The 22,325-nt window shown below is 30.0% G+C and overlaps 2 protein-coding genes across 2 annotated transcripts; both read right to left on the reverse strand.

Moving 5' to 3' along the window:
* Positions 1-5,205: 5,205 nt before the first annotated feature.
* LOC116413585 (cuticle protein-like) lies at positions 5,206-10,226 on the reverse strand. Its single transcript, XM_031913603.1, has 6 exons — positions 10,194-10,226; positions 9,815-10,102; positions 9,467-9,732; positions 6,082-6,106; positions 5,720-6,007; positions 5,206-5,560 (listed from the first exon to the last, which is right to left on the reverse strand). The coding sequence occupies exons 1-6, from the start codon at positions 10,203-10,205 to the stop codon at positions 5,294-5,296; spliced, it is 1,146 nt and encodes a 381-aa protein (XP_031769463.1). The 5' UTR covers positions 10,206-10,226; the 3' UTR covers positions 5,206-5,293.
* A 698-nt stretch (positions 10,227-10,924) lies between these two features.
* Positions 10,925-13,521, reverse strand: LOC116413586 (uncharacterized). The gene is made up of 4 exons (XM_031913604.1): positions 13,488-13,521; positions 12,835-13,350; positions 12,019-12,152; positions 10,925-11,222 (listed from the first exon to the last, which is right to left on the reverse strand). Exons 1-4 carry the CDS (start codon positions 13,497-13,499, stop codon positions 10,925-10,927), a joined length of 960 nt encoding a protein of 319 aa, XP_031769464.1. The 5' UTR covers positions 13,500-13,521.
* Positions 13,522-22,325: the final 8,804 nt, after the last annotated feature.

The following is a 22,325-nucleotide window of genomic DNA, read 5'->3' on the forward strand; positions in this document are numbered from 1 at the left end:
TATGTAAAAAAGTTAAATGATATATCCATATTTTCTAGCCCGGAAATTTATCGTATCATCGCATCATAATCTTAATCAAAGAAGGTATTGAGGTGGTATTGAGTTCGTTTTTCTGACAGAGTAACGTCGGCATTATTGGTACATATAAATTTGTTTTGTCTCCGTTATAACGAATATAATTATTTTATCTAAAAATATCAAATCATTTTTGTTGATTGGCATTAAATATAAGAGAGTACATACTATTTATTTGTAGGTACGTATCTGCACTGTTAGTACTTGTATTGCTATAACATTTCGGAAACGAAATAATATTTACGCTAAATGTATTTATGATAAATGTATATTTATTTTAAAGAGCATAGTAGAAGGAAAAATATAGGGCAAAAGAGGAAGAGGAAGACCGAGGAATAACTACATGGGGCAGATAAAAGAAACACTAGGTGTCATGTCGTAGTCGTCGTCAAGGATATGGCTTGGGATAGAATTGGCTGGAAGAAGATGCATGAAGTAGTTGTACTGACAAGAGGAAATTCTTAAATGAAAAAAAGAAGTATATTTATGTTATTTTTTTATACATTTTTTTTTATTAGAATGACAAATGTTTCCATTATCTCGGTTTTTATCAACATTTATGGTATGGTATTAAAATTCAAATTGACTTTTAAGAATTATTACGAATCGTTTGTATAGGAGTATAGAAAAGTGTTGTTTTTAGACTTTTAGGCAATTTTTTAAATTTATATCTCCGAAAGAACCATCATGTACTTTAAAGAATATTCTAAAAAAGGAATTAGCGAAATCGGTTCAGCTGTCCTTGAGATTTGCGCTTCGCAATACATTCAGCGATTCATTTTATGATTTTTATAGATTATTATTATTAATCCACGTTTTACGTCTTACGACGAATTGATTGATTTTTAATAATGAATGTTGTGGTGAATAATTAGGTTAATTTCCAACGAATATTGAAAGCAGTTTTTTGCTTTCATACTAATTCTGTCACAACAATATGTATATGTAAATATTTAGATACACATACATACATACATACATATATATATATATATATATATATATATATATATATATATATATATATATATATATATATATATATATATCATTAAGTTTTGATATGGTTTTAATATATAGAATATGTTTCAATTTAGCCCCGTCTCCTGTGTAGCGACAATTCCTTCCAAAAATTTTTATAAAAGAGAGTGGATCTGTGATCGTGTGTTATCATATTGGGCATCGGCACAATTCTATAAACTCGACGAATGTATTGTTCAATGGCTGTGTAGAAATTGCTATTTATTCGAGACAATCGGTGAGTGAGAATGAAATCGATAATTTTTGATATAACTCTTAAGTTAAAAATCCTTTCGAACTGAAGTAAAGTTAACTGTTTTTATCTAACTGCTAAAGAAAGAGGTTAATTGTTTTTTTCTATATAAGCGGATTGATGACATTTTATAATTATTTTCAAATAGTGCGGTAATTTTGATTGTCAAAAAGTCATAGAATACCTAGTGGCCATAAATAGCGGATGTTAAAAATATGCAAAAATGTTTTTTGTTTAGAATTAGGTATAATAGTGAAGGTTTTCTATGAATTTATTATCTTATCATACATTTACTATCATGAAAAAATTGGGTGTAATATAATTTTGGATATAATTATACATTTTGTTATTGGTATATTTATTTGGTTGTACGTATTTCTTAATTTTAATTTAATTAATATTAAAGTCGTCTACTAGCTTCAGTTATAAAATACTTTAACCTATAACCACTTCCGTATAAAACTTTTTAATAAGCCTGTGCAGTTGAAAGTTGATCAATCCGGAGAAACTAAAGTTCAACTCGACAAGCGAAATTAAATGCATCAATGTTTCTACTGATGCATTCAATTTTGGCAAAGACGAGCTTGAATTGGAAATAACACGATGTTGACCGTTAATGTAATTAATAGGAGGAAAAATAGGTGATTTGATCACTGATTGTTGTAATTAATAATTAAATTATCAACCGATTTTGACAATTCTTTTTGCTAATTTTTATCCTGTTTTATTTGTATTCGTTTTACGAAATTCCTTCGTTATAAGAATAATAAATTAATAAATTTCGTAAAACTAATACTTTTATCCAAAACTTCATACGTCTAGTGTCAGTCAGTATTATAATTATGCTAAATAAACGTTTAACTTTAAGACTATTTTTTAACTTAATGGTATAAAAACTTATCAAGATGTAAGAGTTATAAAATAAAATTACAGGTTCTATTAAATTATATATTACTTAACAATAAACAGCAGTAGTAATAATAGTAATATAAATATATTATTATTATTCAAATGTAAAAATTCTAGTGCTTATGATACTGAATTGATTGTATAGACTACTAGAACGGGAGCTTGTGTTGAGGCAGAGTTGTGCACAATCGCATTACAATCATTGTGGTTATTGTCGGCATATTCCATAGTTCTGATGGAGCCATTAGCCTCATGGAAGGAGTATGAGCCCCTCACAGTGTCATCGTGGCGAGATTCCTGATGTAACTTGTAATCACCAGTATGTTCATCAGCTACGGAGTATGTGTACTAGTATTTGGGATAAGCCTAAATTAAAAAATTGTAAATTATTAATGAAAACTGGTTAAATTTGTATAAAATGTATCTCTTTATATATACGTTCGTATATGTGAAAATACATTAAAGTACTAATGCGTTAAATTATCTACATGTTTATTATTTATTTACTAACTCGTGCATAATTAAAACTGGTCCATATTTCATTGATATGTACCAACTAGAAGCTAAGTATAGTAGAGAAAGCCTATTAAGTTGATTTAATGTACGAAAATAAGTGGTAGTGACTATTGAAACATATGTGAACGAAATCAACTAATCTAGTAAATGTGCGTGTCATATTTGACTTACAATTTCTTTAGGTTGGGAAGTGAAAATTTTGTAGCCGGTGCTCGGTAAATGGAGGTTGATGCCTGATAGACAGGTGCGATAATATTGACGATAAACGCGGTGGCTTGCAGTTGGTCGTGACGAGTTTTCTGTGACGAGACAGCTCCTGAAGAGCAGGCGACTGGTCCAGGTACCTAAAGACCAGCTTGAGTTATCCAGCGGATGCACACAGACTTACTAACTGGAATTAAAATATTAATAAAGAAATAATTAAATATTCTGCTAGAATTTCTTCTTTGCTTTTAAAAAACTTCGCTGTTTCGAGCATACTAACTCTGGATGGTGTCATTTAGTAGTTAACCATTAGATAAACAGAGAAACAGGTAAATTCGATTGTAGCAGACTTCAAACCTTCCAATATTTCGAATAATTTAGATATAATAATGTCATTGAGTATGAATTGGAAATTTAAATTGCTTTAAAGTTATTGTCGGCTTGATTCGATTTCAGGATATTTGGGGACTAGAAGTATTAAGTATATTTCTATAATAATTTGTTTTATTTTCCTTATTTATGAATAAAGGAAAAAAATACTATCCACAATTTATTTCTATAATTTATAAACTTACTACTGTGATAAACATTTTCGGTACTTTCTCTATCAAGATTAGTTCGATTATGTTAATGAAGTGAAGCAAAAACAAAGTTTTATAGTCATTACCCACCAACGCACGAGAGATTATTTAGAGTAATCCTAATTGAACTTGTCATTTAACCTTGCCTCAGGCTATACGTTATTACAAATTTATCCAGTATTGAAATTTGCAACAGAATAATATCAGGTTTTACCTGTACTATTCCAAAATTTCCAGCAAGTATTGCAAGTTATACAAATAGCAATATTAAAGGCGACGCTTTTTTGTCATTAATTGTAATTAATGTTACATATTAAATACATAAGATTATTTTGTATGTACACGTTTGTTTGCCCTGTAGGACCCGGTATAGAATAGGTAATATAGTCCCCTTCTTTTTCCGTGGGTGTCGTAAGAGGCGATTTAGGGAGTTTATGGTGGAGGGATGAGTAGAAGCGTTACTCTTATAATATGACCAAAAGACAAACTGCGGTTGCCAATCCGTTTGCCAAGCGTGACAACTACTGGCAAAACTCCCTTATAAGGAAGGCTTAGGAAGGATTATTTGGAGCTAGTATAGAGTTCACTGCTGAATATGTGGCAGTGGACTTTATACCAGCTCCAAATAATTGAAAAAGCCGGAAAGACGATCATGAATAATGAACATAAATCTATTTTGTAGATTACCAGTTTATATAAAAACTAGCCCACAATTGATTAAATATCTCAACAAAGTACATATAGCTATCGTATATTATAATATATCCTACATCGAAAAATTAAAATCTTTATATTCCTCTGATCTCTCCCTTTCTGATTCAAAAAGGTACTTGTTATCGAATTATTTTCCTCCCAAGCCGGTATTGTATTATACTATTGAAGTATATTCAATCAATTGTAAAAAGTATTCTAAAAATCGAAATATATCGCATAACAACAAATACAGAACAAAAGAATTGTGAAAATTTTCTCATCTTTGAATGCGACTAAAAAATAATGAAGCAGCATTGCTATATATGATTTTTTATTTATCCGTATATTTCAAATGTAATTTAATTACATATTTATATACCTATATACTGTTTAAAAATGCAAAAATTCGCAAAAAATAAATTGAGTAGCCTCTTTAAAAATTCTTTTTTTTTGCATTATCATCATTATCATTACCATCATATCGCCCGTTGACTGTCCACTGTAAAATATTGGTCTTCTCCAGTAGTTGCCACGCTTGGCAAGCGGATTGGCAACCGCAGTAGGTTCTTGGTGATGTTTTAAGAGGGACATTGCTGTCCATCTCTCGACCATTAGGTTCCCTTAGTAGCCTCTTCCGACGCCCACGGGGAAGGAAGGGTAGCCTATTCTGTGCTGGGACCACACGGCTTTTTTATATAAGAACTAGATACTTGAACGTTTTATACAACATTACTAACTATAACCCGTTGCTTTGTTATAAAGACAAACGTAGTAGGATTTTTACAAATTTTGATATTTGTAAGTTTAGTAGGATTATGTAGGAAAATCTTTTCTTTGTTAAATGTAATTTACGTATTTAAAGAATATTCAATAGTATATAAATTAGGTAGGGAAATAATTATTTTCATGCTTATGCAAATATGAACTACATTCGTAATTAAACGTAATCGTTTATTGCTACAAATAAATAATAGTTAACAAACCATTCAGGTTATTTATTAATTCACTAAATTATTTTTAGTTCTAAATCCGTATTATGTATTTAGTGGTAATAGGCAGGGGCGGCTTTGACTAGTAGGGGTGCAGCTTTGTATGCTACAGGAGCGGCTGTAGGGGCGGTGTTGTGGACCACCGCGTTGAAGCCATTGTGATCATCAGCGGTGTACTCAACAGTCCTGATGGAGCCATCAGCTTCATGGAAGGAGTACGATCCCTTCACGGCATCACCATCACGGATTTCCTGTTGGGATTTGTTGTCACCTGTGTGTCCATCAGCCACGGAGTAAGTGTACTCATATTTGGGGTAAGCCTAGAACAATTAAATTGATATTATAATTTAGAAATTTCAGATTAGATAGATAATTAGATTAATTTAAGCGTAATTGTTTTTTTGGCTATTTAGGTATGATAGTTTTAATATAAATAAAAAATATTAGTATTTAGTATAAATTATGGAGGAGATACGTACGATCTCTTCGGGCTGTTGAGCTACCACTTTGGCAATAGGGGCATGGTAGGCAACGGGAGCAGGGGCGTGATAGACAGGGGCAGCGGCTTGGTAGACGGGGGCGGCAGCGTGGTACACTGGAGCGGCGACGGCGATTTTAGCGACGGGTGCAGCTACTAGCTTGGTAGCTTGAGGTTGGTCATGGCGCACAATGCTCTGTGAGGAGACTGCAGCGGCAGAGGAATAGTGTACTGGCTCAGCCAGGAGACCAGCCTGGGATACTGCTACCAACGCGCACAGGACTACAATCTGGAAGGAGAATAATATTTCAGAATATTTTCTATATAATACACAATTACTATTTTTAAGAAACTTTGTCTTACTTTGGAGAACATATTGATTGTTCCTCTGAAATGCTCAGATTGTTAATGATATCTGCTATACCAGATACCCCAATATATACTTGTACTCAGTAAAGATCATATCAAGTAGTGGAAGCTGTCAAACTGGCTTAGGACTTGCCACGACCGACCTTGCTCCAGGTCGCATATCGCACTTTCGTTAATAATTCATCCATTCACTGAATTGATTCATGTATATGAAAAGATATTCAGACGTACGTACAATGCTGTGTTGATTCATTATGTTTGAGTTTTTATGAGATCATTAGAAACATTTTATAATAGATAAGTTAACTAACTGGTTAAAAAAAATCCCTAGTTATTAATTATAATATGAACGGTGATAATTTTAATTATTATGATTTCACTTTCATAGGTATTTTTTTTTAAATAATTAAAGCAGTTTTCGGCTAAAATTTGTTTTTATTTCTCTTTTAATCTCTATATGCTAAAATCTTAACTTCAAAGAAAGAAGATAATTATTTTTTTCATTCTTTATTATTGGCTAATATTAATATGATAAATAATAGTAGAAAGTATTGCTATCCGATCTAGTATTATTTATAATATAATATAATTTTTAAAGGTCAAATATCATTGTTAAAAATGTATGAGATAAATCCTTACGACTGATATATTTTTCTATATTTTCAATTTATAAAATATATTATAAAAATCTCATCCAATCATATTAATTTGTAAACAAATTGCGGAGATAAGATAAGGAAGGTGTAAGATCTTATAATTGAATAAAAAAACTACAACAGAGACTATAGTTACTTAAATAGGAAATAAATATCTTATTAATATAATCTATCTTATTATATAATATATGTTTAACACATTTTATATTTAACTACATTATTTTATGCTTTAATATAGCGTCAGGGCTGTCCTTCTCTAAAAATCTGTCTGATTCTAGTATATAATTAGGGGATACGCGTATACCCCCGGACCCCGGCCTGTAGTGTCCCTGTCCTTTCCGCAACTGAAGTGCCCCCCCCCTCCCTTTCCTTTCCCACATAAGTCTCTTATTCCTCTCTTTTACCAATTTCCTTTACACATTTCCAATGTTACCTTCCTTTTTTCCTTAATCCTTTCCTCCATATCGTAGGTGGAGGAAACCACCAAAAAATGCATTCTCAAAAAGGGTTGACGTCAGGCAGGCGGCCGGTCGTAAAACTATAAGCCAAATCTTTTTGTAATATGGATAAAAACATATTACGTCCACCCCTAATAATAATTGGGATAAGGGTAGGAAGATGATGATAATTTTATGCTTTTATAACTAAATTATCATACAAAGAAAATAAATGCTGTTTATATTATCTATAAGGGACCTGTGTATGCGAGTTTGACTCATACTTTTGGCCAAGTGCGAGTCGTTGTGAGTTTGTCTAAAGCTTGATTACAGGCTACATGGATACTACTAATTCATTAAAATAAATAAAAATCGAGACGTGCGTTTATCCTTATAATATATAGTATATTCTTATATACTTTTTAATTAATATACTAGTTTACAGGATAATATATTTTTGAAGAAAATGTTCAAAAGTTCCTAAGCAAGCACATTCTTAAAAATAAGAATCACAATAAATGTTTAAAGTCTGATTATACTATCTGTGGCCTGATAAATAAGAATTTATTGGTGAGAGTATTAAATATAGTAACAACAGAACGGTAAATTGTAGAATTGGGATAGTTTACAACTGTCAATCTCTTTGGTATTCTTATACTACCTTATGGCTTCGTTTAAAGGACAAGTCAAATCACATTTTCTTTCACTGTAGTTACTCTTTTCCACTTCTTTGTAATTTTTGGACTAGATTTATCATATTTCCTTGTGTGTGCTATGTATGTATTTATATATATATATATATATATATATATATATATATATATATATATATATATATATATATATATATATATATGTGTGTGTGTGTGTGTGTGTGTGTGTGTGTGTGTGTGTGTGTATATGTATATATATTGTTATAGTAAGTAGTTTAATAAATTATATGTTATTTATGCATTACATGTTTTTGTATTTTATGCACGAAAATTATTAATTCACTCTTGCGCCACCTGCCTTTTTCTATCTGTTCTCCTTTAACTAAAGGTTGTCTGTAAGAGATTGCCCTAGCGATAAGACCGCCTTTTGTACCTTTATGTGTATATTTCAATCTGTATTTATGTTACTGTATTTCACTTGAATTATACACTTGTCATTGTATATTTTTATTTATGGTGCAATAAAGAGTTAAATAAATAATAATAAATACTATAAAGAGTAAACAAACTAATAGCCTAACCGAGGAAAGGTGGTATCCATTGTCTGCAAGTATAAATAAAACTGTGAGTATAACACGGGATAGCAGAGCTATCTATAGTACCTCTCATGTTTTGTCACTCCAAAAAATGGTCGTACAACTTTTATATCTGGAAGAACATTATATAAAAGTTTGTTAAATTTACAATACTTTATAATTTACTTATAAAAAATATAGACATCGGATAGACGAGAATAAAAGATTCACTCTTACATTTGAAATTATAAGGTATAGAAATAATTAAATTAAAACGGTTTTATTTAAATTATATGACATAAGATAGATATATAACGTTATTAAATTAGTCAAAAGTAGACAAAATATGGCACCAATATCATTATAAAAATATTTGCATTCCTACATCACTTAAGGTAATTAAACAGGCGCCAAACTAATGCTATGTGGCCTATGTTAATAATTTTAAGTTTGTTTAATGCAAATAAACTCATTGCATTTCATTTTAAATTATTTCTGAATTTGTAGGGTATTCTTAATATCTTTAATCTATACTAATGTAATAAGGAGAAAAGATTTTCTAAAAACACATATAGAAAGTATATTAACAAGTAATATAGGCTATATATTATAATATTTCGAAAATTTTACCTACCCGTGCGAAGCCAGGCGGTTCGTTAGTTTTATAATATTTATCATTTTAGCTAAAACCCATTGATTTACCCGTTGCAGTATTAAATCTTTTATTTATAAAAGACTGAGAACAGATCTTTTATCTATAAAAGACAGAGAATTACTTTAGTAATGAAGAATTATTCGTAGATTTCCTATTTCATTTTCATTCCAACATTTTATTTAATTTACTCTACTCTCTAATTTAATATAATCTATGGTACATCAGTAACGTAATAATTTACATTAATATTATTTGTTATTAATATAGTATTTAATGTATAATTATTAGTTGGATATGTGGGATAATAAATTATAAGAATTTTTATCGAACTTATTCGTTTATTTAATTTATTAATTTCAATAAATAATTAGTCAACAATACGTTTACAACTATCCAACATTAATGTTTGTAGTAGACAGGGGCGGTTTTGACTAGGAGGGGTGCAGCTTTGTATGCGACTGGAGCGGCTATAGGAGCGGTGTTGTGCACAACTGCGTTGAAACCATTGTGATCATCAGCGGTATATTCTACAGTTCTGATGGAGCCATCGGCCTCGTGGAAGGAGTATGAGCCCTTGACAACATCACCATCACGGATCTCCTGTTGCGACTTGTTATCACCGGTGTGTCCATCAGCTACCGAGTAAGTGTACTCATACTTGGGGTAAGCCTGATATCAAAAAATATTATAAGTAATATTTACCGTTATTTTTTAAATTATTTTAAAAATTTTTAGTTATAAATAGACTTACGATTTCTTCAGGTTCGTGGGCTAAAACCTTGGCGATCGGGGCATGATAGGCAACGGGAGCAGGAGCGCGGTACACGGGGGCGGGAGCGTGATAGACAGGGGCAGGAGCGTGGTAGACGGGGGCAGCGACAGCGATTTTGGCGATAGGGGCAGCTACCAACTTGGTAGCTTGAGGTTGGTCATGGCGTACAATGCTCTGTGAGGAAACTGCTGCAGCAGAGGAATAGTGAACTGGCTCGGCTAGGAGACCAGCTTGGGCTGCTGCCACGAAAGCGCATAAAGCTACTATCTGAAATAAATATAAATATGAATTAGTTAATTATGTCTCACAGTTTTAGACAAAATAAGTTTTCGTTTGTGTATATAATTATTTAACTTACTTTGGAGAACATAATTGATTGTTTCTCTATACTGTATTGATAGTGAATGATGCCAAAAAAATTTAAGGCTCAATTTATAGTCAGTTAGACTTCAACCGATACGATCAACCTTGCCGTAGGTCGCATTTTACAAAGCTATGGTTACACCCACTGAATTACTTTCATAATCATGTCATATGAGTTACCTTGTTTGTTTTTGTATATTTTGTATCTATTTCTTATCGAAATAAGTTAATACTTTATTACATGTGCATATAATTTGGTTATTACACTATATTATTATTCCAATTAAATTAAGAAAGTTATGGATATTCATGTAGAAAGACCAAATCAACATAATACGATTACATAATTACGTGATTGCTATGTAGATTTGGTACATTGAAAATTTATATTAGTCATCTAAAAGGATAGGCATTAATTTGAAAAACAATAATATATAATGAATGTATATAAATTGAGTTTACAGATAATATATGATGTTACACCGTATTTATTTATAATGTGCGCTCATAACTATGTAATTAAATGAATACATTTATAACAATAATACTTAAACAGGTAATAAATGATACATACTAAGATAGAAATTATTGGTATCAATATTTAAATAACAATATTTTTACAAATAAAAAAACTTCAAGTTCTGATATTAATTTTATTGTTATCTTAAGATTAATAAATTAAATATTTACATAAAAGTAACGTAAATAGTATTAATATTGAAAATATTAAGGCGAAAGGTGGGTAGAAAATGACTTTTTATTTTGTGAAAGTGGAAATAAATAGGTAATTTTATTTGACGGTGCTTCTAGTAACGAAGAATCTTTTCTAATAATAGCTTGGGTATGAGTAGGCGTCTTAGAATAGACTTCATTCTTGACAGGCGCCTTGAAATTATGGCGAGCAATGTTGTATGCTCGACCCACGTTTAATATGAATTTATGCATTTTTGGAAATTGTAGATGTTCAACATATCGATTTTCATTTGTTAATTTGTCCCTTGATGGTATATGTCCGATTTTATATCTGTAAGTTATAAAATATAGTTTAATAATAATTATCGTACTATATTATCAGGATTGCTCGACTAGTTTTGGACAGGATAGGAGCTCTTATTTAAATTTATGTTAAAATTTTAACGATGTCTGTATATAATTATATAGTTTATAAAATTTTCGTTATACATATAGATAGAGAACGAAGAAAATATCAAAATAAAGCTAATAATAAAGATTAATTTATAGTGTATATTTTAATTGATTTAATTATAATATATAGTTTAATATAATTGTGATGAAAAATTTCATTATGTATATATCTGAAGATAATAAGATTTCATAGATTGATAAGACGCTAATAAAAATAAACAAATGTTTTGACAGGGTCACTGCTCAAAATTTCTTAGCAATATGTGAGTTAAAGAGAAACAGTTTGAATTATTTTAATGAGGATAAGATTACTTTTAAATAGTAATTAATAAAGTTATTCCACGACTTTTCTAATTTTATTTAATATTTTATCAGCTATTGCGATAGAAAGATTTTTAATCTATAGCAGAATAATGTATATAATATAAAATAATTATAAACTGTATTAATCTTTTTTATAGTTTATATAGTTAATAATATACTCCTATGTTTTCTGTAAAAAAATACTTTAACTGAAAATATTATATTATTTGGAAACTCAAAAGTTAACTACTATCGTCTTTATTATCAGTACGTTTAAAAGAAATATCAAATAGTACTAACAAAAAATAATAATGATAGCTTTATGTTTAACGTTCAATTTCTGATAACCCACATTTCTTGTAAATACTTACATATTTGAATATTGTTTATGATTTTGTTCAGGTACTACGATGCGTGTTTTATCTAGACCATTGGAATTCTCTGAAGAAATCTGAAGTTGATTTTCTGGTTTCTTGTATAACGTGAACGCTCTTTCATAGTTGATCTGTATTAATAAATGCATTAATATTACGAAATAGAAGGTTTTTTTACATATTTTTAATATCATAATATTCTGTTTTAATTGAGAATCTATAAAATTACATGCACAAGAATTTCAAGTAATGCATGTGAATTATAATTGAAAAAGATATATTTTCATAACATATACCTTCTTTTTAAATAGATCATTATGTTTGAAATTAAGCAAATTTTTTATTTTATTTTATTTTATCGTAATCACGATAATTCAGTCTTGTAAGAGAAGTAGATGCCTACAATTACTAGGTACTTCTGTTCTAAAATTTCTATAAAAATGAGATGTTCACACAATGAATCTTATCTAAACTGAAAGTAAATAAAGTAGATGTTTATCACAATAGATTTAATTTGAAACTTCAAGGTGTAAGTGATAATCGTAACCATCTGAATAAAATTAAAGAAAGAAAAACAAATTGCATTTTAGAACAATTTCACTCAGTTTAGTTAGTCAGTTAACAATAATTCACAAACTAATATTTAAGTATAATTATTAAAAAGTATTTATTATAATAAATTATAATGGTATGTTAGCTATCAGTCAAACATAATACTCTGTACTTATTTTATACAACGACATTGATTATGATTTTTCTTGTACAATAACATTTGAAATAAATATAATTTTGTACAATCATTTAAAAACTTACCTTTGTATTTTCATCTTTGGTAGTAATATCTTCTGGGTAACTTCTATATACAGCATTGTGTCCTGGACTTCGATTAATGGATTGCAACACTTCTATATTATGGCCAGGAATATAGGGAAAATGGAATGGTAATTGCACTGCGAGATTCTTCACAACTGGTTTCGGTTCTAAGTGATCCTTCTTTATTGTAGTTTCACTTGTGTATTCATTATTTACAGTATATTGGCTAAACGGTTCTGTAACTTTTGTATACAATTTCTGAACTTGTCCTTTGGGTTTTGCGTGTGAAAGCGGTGCGTATTGTATACCTTGATAATTAATTCCAGAATGATACTGTCCTGTTTCCTGTATCTGTTCCGGTTTCTTTGTCGTATAAGTATGGATTGCACTATATTTATAAGAGAGTGGGACATCTTGGCGAACGAAACTCTGTGTTGATATAGCTTGCTTCGAAGTCTGCTGTAGTTCCGATGACTGTCCGCAAGAAATTGTCAATATTGACAAAACTGTTGTAATCTAAAATAAAGATTTTAGTTTTGATTTTTTAAAAAAATATCAATGCTTATTCTTAACATAATACCTTTATTAAGATTTATATTTTATTTATTATTATTATTTTTTTTATAATAGCAAGAAGTAAATGCGTAACTCACTTTGATGAACATTTCAAATGTTTTGATTGCAAACGCGTATCGGAAGTGTTTGGCTCCGGATGCAAATGGCGTCACTTATATACGAGTATGTAGACTAATCACTAAGAGAAATCATTCGTGATGTAACATTTATGATTAAAAGAATGCGTTGTAGGCCATTATTTTGCTTCTAACACTAGGGTCCTTAACAATGCCGACAGTTTTTGGGGCGTTTGAGCCTTTCACCTTTTTTTTATAATAAAGGCGTATCACTGTACTCCAAATCGATTATTGACTAGCTAACGATGCAGGAGTAGCGGATGCAAGCACTGTTTACATTTGCTTTGAATAATATCAACGTTTAGCTATTGTTTACTGTAGCTGGTGCTGTAATATTGCGTCACTGGTATCTTTAATTGTTAAATTTATGACAGAAAGGGATTTCAATTCATTGGTTTGTTTTCAGGAGTCATACTAATTATTATTACCGAAAGGAAGACAATTCAAAACTCTGTTCTTAATGAAGTTACGAATAATGTAATCATCATCATTATCATCATTTCAACCATTATCTGTCGGAGGGAAAGAGATTGTTAGTAATGGAGACTGAGAATCCCATTGTTAGCAATATACCCAACCAGGTCGAACTCCTCGTGGTTCTCCCTGGAAACTATCATGGTAATTCCTGATGAATTTATCATGATGGGCTAACTGGCCTGTTTTTATTCTCATCGATCATCCTTCACTGGTGCTCCGCCAGCGTATCCCGTTAGCGCAGGCGGGGTTATCCTACCATTTTCAGCCATAAAAAAAACCATTATCCGTCTACTGCTGGACATTGGCCTCTCCCATAGACTGCCATAAGGAACGGTCCTGAACCACCTGCATCCACTGACTTCTTGCAATGTATTTGTGGTCGTCACTCCATCTACTGGAGGGAGGGGGGTTGTCCTACACTGCGTTTGCCCGTACAGGGTCGCCACTCAAGAAGTTTTCTTCACCATCGGTTGTCGGTTACAATAAAGTAATACCGCATAAGATTATATTACGAGCGTAGTAGGTGCAATATGCAAATGTAAGTGCGTGTAGATGCAAGTGAGGATTTTTTAGGTCCAAACATAATTGTATGTTTAATGTATTTCTTTGACCAGCTATTCTAATTTAATTAATTTTAAATTATTGTAACTAGTATTTAAGGAATTTGTAGCAAAAAAGAATTATTTTATTTCGTATTTTCAAATGAAATGAAATCAAAAATATTCGTTAACTTTGCATCGATTTTAGTAATTTTTAGGCAATGAGTCGTAACTATAATACGAGTACCATTTCATTCAAATATATGCACAATTAAAGTAAATAATAATTACAGACATTATTCTATTAATATATATGTTAAGAAATACATTCCATTTTTAAGTACATATATTGATTTTTTTAAAGTTGTGTTCATTTTTATTTAACGTCTATATAAATGCGAGAGATTAATGAACTCATTGAGTTTATAGGTATAATTAATAATATGTTTTTAATAATTTAAACATCGTCATCATCACCATATCAGCTGTTAGCGGGGGTTTTGCTAGTAGTTGCCACGTTTTACAGGCAGGTTGTCAACCGCATTTAGCCTTTGGTGATGTTTTAAGAGGGACGCCGCTGCCCATACCTTGACTATTAAGTTCCCTTAGTCGTTTATATTATTTAATGAGTAGTACTAATAAGGTAGCTCGTACAGTTAATAATAATCTTGTTACAAAACAAAGGTTTCATTTTCGTTACACTTATTTTCGTTACATAAGTCGCACCTACCAACATCAATCAATGTAAAACTCTCTATTGACGCAGATTTATTTTATGCATGCCAAGAATTGGAGCAATCATCAGATTACATATTTTTAACCGACCGAGAAAGAAAGGAGGATAATGTTTTTAATATGTGTGTAAAGCTATCGAGATATGTACGAATGTTCGACGTAACTTATGGTCCTAATCATAAACATTTATTTTTATTTTATAACTAAACACATTTTATAAAATAGGGTTATTTATGTATCAATTTTAGTTTGGTATCTTTGAAGAATCCAAAATTGTAAAATTAAGTTTATTTTATGAATAGCACATGTTTATTTGTAGTTTATATGGTACTCAAAGTACAAGCTCTACTTTGTTTGGGACTAAATAGCTATAAATATTTATCTAAGTTACTATTAGTAATTTGTGGTTGCATCTACAAGAAATCCATATTATCTATTGTAGATGTCGGTGTAAGCTAAGTATATACAATATATGGTATTATTATATATAAAATATCTATGATTTTATATTTTTTTCTTTCTAAAGTGACGAAATACTTTATTAGAATACTCGTAGGTTTACTTTTTATGGGTGAGGAATATTTCGATATAGTTTGTTGCAAGTTTAAACAACAACATATTTCGTGTATGCAATTCAACTCAAAGTTGACATGTTCAACTTGTTGAAGCTTATATGAAAAGACTGAATGTACTAGATATCATAAATGGTGTGCGAATTTCTAGTCAAGGCGAAGTGTCAAATATTAGAAGTGAACGTGACATGTTGAACTACCACTTTGTTGAACTTATTCTTTTATCCAACTGTAGAATAAAGTAGGGTATTATTTCTCACAATATGTATGTATGTATATTTTATTACTTTAGTTTGTTACAAATGCAATAAAGAATGATTATTATATTTTTTTAGAATGTATGTAAATAGAGGTTTGTGATTTAGTGATAAAAATTCCAAGATTGCGATTTCGAGTTTTGTCAACAGTAAAAACTTTGTAACAGTAACAGTAAATAGACACTATTTAAATTTCTCACTTCAATTAATTAAATAACTCAAGTTGTTAAATTATTTCAGAGGATAGTAGTAGATACCGCCCTATTACTTTCCTATTTGGCCTCGTTTTGGCAAATACCCCGATATATTTAAGAAAATATGTAGGTATTTATTTATTTATTTTTAAAAGGTACATCAACAGTGTAAATACAGATATTAATGCAAGATGCAAGCCCTGTATATCAAATACAGGGCTTGCATCTTGCATTTACACCAATTGCAGATGTATACGACGTTTTCTTAAGTCATCATTACATATTAACAAAACTGACACTAACAAAACAATAAAAAAAAATGGTTATACATAGTTCTCAGATATCTGTGGTGATAACTTCGAATTGTAAACGTAATAGACTTAGATCTTCAATTAGATTTGGATATTTATATTCGAATCTGTCACAATGTAGCCTAAATGAATAGCTTGATGAATTTGTTCTCAGTATGAGAATGCCAATAAAATTAGTATATAATAAACACTTATATTTGCTTTAGTATCAATATTTTATTTTTCAATATTTTTTTGTGATTTTTTTATGCCTATTTGTTTCAAATTATCATAATTATCAGGATCTAATACAAAATTCCAAAAAAATATATTTAAATAAAATGTATTTGAATATAATTTTGTTAACTAAACTATTCTTAAATGAAGACTTAGTTAAATCAAAACTGCACAGTTTTGGAATAAATTGTTTTATTTTCCTTAAACATTTATATTATTTACATAGAAACTTCATGACAGGAAATATCTCAATTGAATGACATTAATAATGGAAGGCAAGTTGTTGACACAGGTTCGCGTAGGCCAATGCCTCGGGCAATGTAAACGAATGATGTAAGTGACAAACTACAAGCGATTATTTAAATTGTTATAAAAAGTTGAAATTTATTGTAGAAAAAGTGTTGTTTTCGATTTAAGATTGCAAATAAAATATTAATTTATAAATAAATTACATTATTTTCTTTTTAATAATATTTAGTTGTAGATAAGGAAAATAGAATTTTTGTCTTATGACAAAAATCAATGGATCTAACTATTTTCTGTTATGCTCGACTTTGCAAAAGATTACCAAATTGTCGTTTTTATTCTTGCTGATACTAACAAAACTTAATATCTATATATCGTGGATTCTACTAATAGGTTCTTAAGAAGTACGTTAAGACGTTGAAATTTTTAATTAGTATATTTGTCGGTTTACATTTCAATTAAAACAAATACGAATTGATTTATTAAGATGACTAAAATGATAATAATCGCTATACACTAATACTTTAAACACAGCACTGTAAATTATGATCATATGAATACAATATGTTATGTTCAGAACGAGAAATGTAACGTTCTTTGACGTGAACTGGTCAGTAACGTGACTAGTTATCCGTGACCTTAAAACTAGGTCAGTAAGTTAGCCACAGGCATTTGGAGCTCTGTCGAATACCTAAGTTTGTAACTTATATTAATACTACTTTGTACTCGCAACCTCGTCTGCGTTACTGGGATATGTTTATTGATAGGGATAAAAGTACCCTATATCCTTTTCTGTTACAAATACTACGTGTTCACCAAATTTCGTGACGATTGAATAAAAGTGCTGAAATACAACTAACTAGAGATCTAGATAGAATTTTCGAAAATAATATATAACCTATGTTACTCGCTGTTAAAGGAGCTTTTTATAGGTGAAAGAATTCTTAAAATCAGTTGAGTAGTTATTTAGTTTATCCATTATATATAAACAATTGAATTTTTCCTCTTTAAATTTAGCATAGTATATATATTTTATATTTTAGCATAATAAAAAGAACTGTTTTCACTGTGATATTAGTAAGGATAGACTAATTGTGCCTGCAGTTTCTTACGTGTGTACTAACTATATTTAAGTGTACAACAATTTTTATACACATTTATTCTTTAAGCTTGTAGCTTATCTAAATACAAATTTATATCGCTAAGTCAGTGAAAACCTGTTATTGGTTTTATTACGGAGCGGTGGACTGTGATGAAGTGATGAAATGATGTAGACACGGAATTTAGTAAGGAATAAACAATAAAATAAACAAATAAATAAATAAGTGAGTAAGTCAGTAAAATAAGCTATGAACTGTCGAGTAGAATCAAAGCTCTATTAAGCACTAAAGTATCCAATTGTCTTGCTGTAACACAATACGACCACGAAAATAAATGAAATACAACCCTTTCCTGCAGTGAAATCATATAAGACGTATTTTTTACATATGGGAATAAGTTTCGTAACTATACCATAAAATTGTATCCGACCAGTTTTAAATATCAAGGATAAGATTATGTAATCAGAGATCCTTGGAATAAAATGATTCAGAATGTTTACGGCTACCGAAGTCTATAAAAGATATGACGAAAATGGTATGACAATCTGAAATTTAGCGATAATATTTATAAATTTTAACTTTGATGAGTCTAAGTATAAAGACTATTTTTGAAGATTTCTGAATCACTTAACAGTGCAGTTACCTATGCATGAGTATTTGCTTTCATAAAATAAATCACATCACTGGATTTGGGATCAATATTTTGGTTTCTATAATTAACATCATTATTATCATAGCAGCCATTAACTGTCCATAGCTGAACATAGGCTTCCCCCATAAAGGGAGGTTTGCCAGTAGATGCTTGGTAGACGGTTTGGCAATCGCAGTTAGGTTTTTGGTGATGTTTGAAGTGATACACGTACTATCAAAACATTGAATGATTATTTTGGATCAGACAGTTAATATCTATATATTAAGAATGTGAGAGATGAATAATTATGAACGTGGACGAACTTAAAAATATATCTAAAGATATGTATTTAGATATTTTTATACCAATAACCTGACAATAACATAGGGAATACTCTATCAAAGAGGAAGTCTGTTGAATGGTGTCATTCGTCTGGATGAGTAGTATTTTTTCACCTGTTTCAATCGGGAAGCTTTAATAAAAAAATTAATTGTATTTTTAATAAAATATAAGAAACTGTATTATTCTTAAAAGAGAGAGCAATTTTTTTTATACATCTTAGAATGGCAAACAAGCTGACGGCCCACCTGATGGAAAGTGGTAACCGTCGCCTATAGACATGAGCAGTAACCATGGACATAACAGAGTATACTGTTTCGCCCATGATACCCACCATGCGTTGCCATTCCTGAGGACTCAGGTGTTATTCCTCTGTACCCAGTAAATAATTGCAGTTATTAGGTATAATAATGTATTAGGGATACCAAAATGCAATAATTATTTACTTGGCTAAGTACTATTATTTACTGAATAGTTTAATAATTTTTGCAATTTATACAAAGTAAAACAAGTTTAAATGCATGTTACTGATCGTGACCTAAATAAAATTGGAATTCGACGTTTCCGAATAGTTGGTGCTTACGTTCATAATTTACTTTCTGTAATATACTATATTAAGTAATAATAAGATCAATTATGTAAAACACCTTCTTGTATTCGTGGTATTTAATATCTTCAAGGATTATGTACATGAAGAAAATTTTACGCCTATATTCATGTATTAAGTTACCAAACTCGTAATGTTTTTAAATGTTAAGTTTAAGTAGTGAGAAGCTAAGTAACTTGTAATCTCAAAAATATATCATACTTAAAATTTAACTGTGCAGTATTTTTGATGACAGAGATAACTTTCCATTTAAAAATTTCATCATATTCGTGCAGCTTAATGTTAAAATTTGCTATTATCAATGACAGTTATTATACTTTTAAGTTGCATATTGAATTTTAATTTAATGAAGAAGGTTTTTATTAATAATCTTATTCTGACAGTATTATCACCATATCAACCTTTAATTTCTACAGCTGAACATAAGCCTCCTCCCATAAGGGAGAGATTTTCCAGTAGTTGCCATGCTTGGCAGGCGGCTTGGCAACCGCAGTTAGGTTTTTGTAATATTTTAAGAGGGACGCTGTTGCCCATTATTCAAATATTAGGTTTCTTTAATTACCACTTACAAGGAAAGGATGGTCCATTATATCCCGGGACCATACGGTATTAATAATTTTTAGTTAATTTTTGAAAATATAAAATTTAAATAATCCACTGTTTTGTAAATAAATATTTCGAAGGATGAATGTCCTGAAGTGACTATCAAGTCCACTATGAGCTTAGTAATTAATGAAGATGGTTCTTAAGTGATGATGAAGGAAAGGTAAGGTAAGGAAACGTTTTATAATATTTCATTACAAAATTCTGAATTCCGACCGGCTCCGTTGAGGTTTTCGATTAAAATATTCGGCAATAGTGTTATAATAGTGGGTATTATGTAATTAATTAATTATAATATTAGTTTATTGGCAAATTTTATGACATATGGACGACCTTAAAGCATTAACAGGTAACAAATAAATTCATATAAATTATAAAAAGTAAAACTATGTAAATGTTCGTGTAGTGCTGTCATATAATAAGCTATCTCTTTCTTTTCCGTGGGTGTCATAAGAGACAACTGAGGGAACTTAATGTTCGAGGCATCTCTCAAACGGCAGGGTGCCTATCCCTCGGTAGCAGCGTCTTCCTTAAAAGTTCACTAAAAGCCTAATAGCATTTGCCAACTTACTTTCCAAGCGTGGCAACTACTAGTAAAACTCCCCTTATGTTTAACAGTGGACAGTTAATGGCCGATATGATATAACGATGTAAATTGTAGTAAAATAAATTGATGATTAAACGCCTTAGACATGCTATTTCGTTTTATACTAGTTAAGATAAACTCGTTAAAGCATTGAAACTGTGAGTGAATGAATCATCTGTATTACATAATTCATAAGGTTGAAGACCGTCAATCTGTTATTATTATTAACTTTTTCAAAGATTTTTCATTGTTGTTCATTATTCTTGATTTATTTATTTATTTTTAATTTAATAAATTAATTTATTTAATTTTGTTTTTGTTAATATATTAATAAAAACGTATGTTTTCCACAACATAAAGGTCTCATAACATTTGACTTCTACGAGACAGGCTTTGCTTAGTATGGGGTCATAGTTGTATTGTACTATAGGCTAATTTTGTTTAAGGAGATAAAGTTTATTATTATTATTTTGTTTATGATGTGTTTATATTAGGGGTGGATAATATATAGTAATATCTTTTATATATTTTAGTTACAATATCTTTATACTGGCCCCATAAGAATATGTTAAAAGTCTGTTATCCAAACAATAATATTGAATTACAGACTTTTCATATATCCGCAAACAGATATATCCGATAGATATAGGTGATATTGAATTGGGTGATAACCTTTTTCTGCCATCAATGTTCAGAGGAAACCAATATATAGATATCGGATCGGTATCCATATTAGCCATGCCTAGTTCATATAGATACAAAAAAAGTATATCTTTTCGCAAAAAATAATTACAAAAATATTATGACCAGATAATTGCATTATTCTTATTTTATAATTAGGTTTTTGCCCATTACTAAGTACACGTGGATTATAGAAATAGAAAAACCAATGAAATAGATCAACTCTAGAGCCATCTATACATCAGTATTAAGAAAAAGTAACGTCAATTTTTAAATTAGGTCTTAAGGAACACAACCCAAAAATAAAAGTAAGGAAAAAAACCGTATCTAATTTAGTGCAATAGTTTTAGCGAAATATCGAAAAAAAAAAACGTACAGCCAGACAGATGAACACATAAAAATTCTAAAAATTATTGTTTTGGCTTCTATTAGTCTTGTAAGACCTATTATATATATTTTTCTTAAATATCTCCTAAGTATGGATATCGTTTAGTTTGAAGAGTAAAAAATAAATATTTGTCTATATTCAATATCTATACAGAATGCGCCTTTGGTAAAAAATATTCAATTTAAAATTTAGACAAGAAGGAAATAATGACTGTCATAGCGATTTTCATCGCTTTCTATATTTTTATATGAGAAAACAAATATATAAATGCACGTATTTCTGTTTCAATTTACAGGATATATAACTACATACGTAAA

Source organism: Galleria mellonella, unplaced genomic scaffold (assembly GCF_026898425.1).
Source record: "Galleria mellonella isolate WM207_F2 unplaced genomic scaffold, CSIRO_AGI_GalMel_v1 utg213, whole genome shotgun sequence".
Classification (NCBI taxonomy): Eukaryota; Metazoa; Arthropoda; class Insecta; order Lepidoptera; family Pyralidae; genus Galleria; species Galleria mellonella.

Coding starts and splice junctions, on each gene's coding strand:
- LOC116413585 (XM_031913603.1), bottom strand. Junction 6,107..9,466: donor GCCCCTGTCTACTACAAACA/TTAATGTTGGAT, acceptor TGAGCATTTCAG/AGGAACAATCAATATGTTCT. Junction 6,008..6,081: donor CAATCAATATGTTCTCCAAA/GTAAGACAAAGT, acceptor TTCTCCTTCCAG/ATTGTAGTCCTGTGCGCGTT.
- LOC116413586 (XM_031913604.1), bottom strand. Junction 12,153..12,834: donor CCAAAGATGAAAATACAAAG/GTAAGTTTTTAA, acceptor TTATTAATACAG/ATCAACTATGAAAGAGCGTT. Junction 11,223..12,018: donor CATAAACAATATTCAAATAT/GTAAGTATTTAC, acceptor TATAACTTACAG/ATATAAAATCGGACATATAC.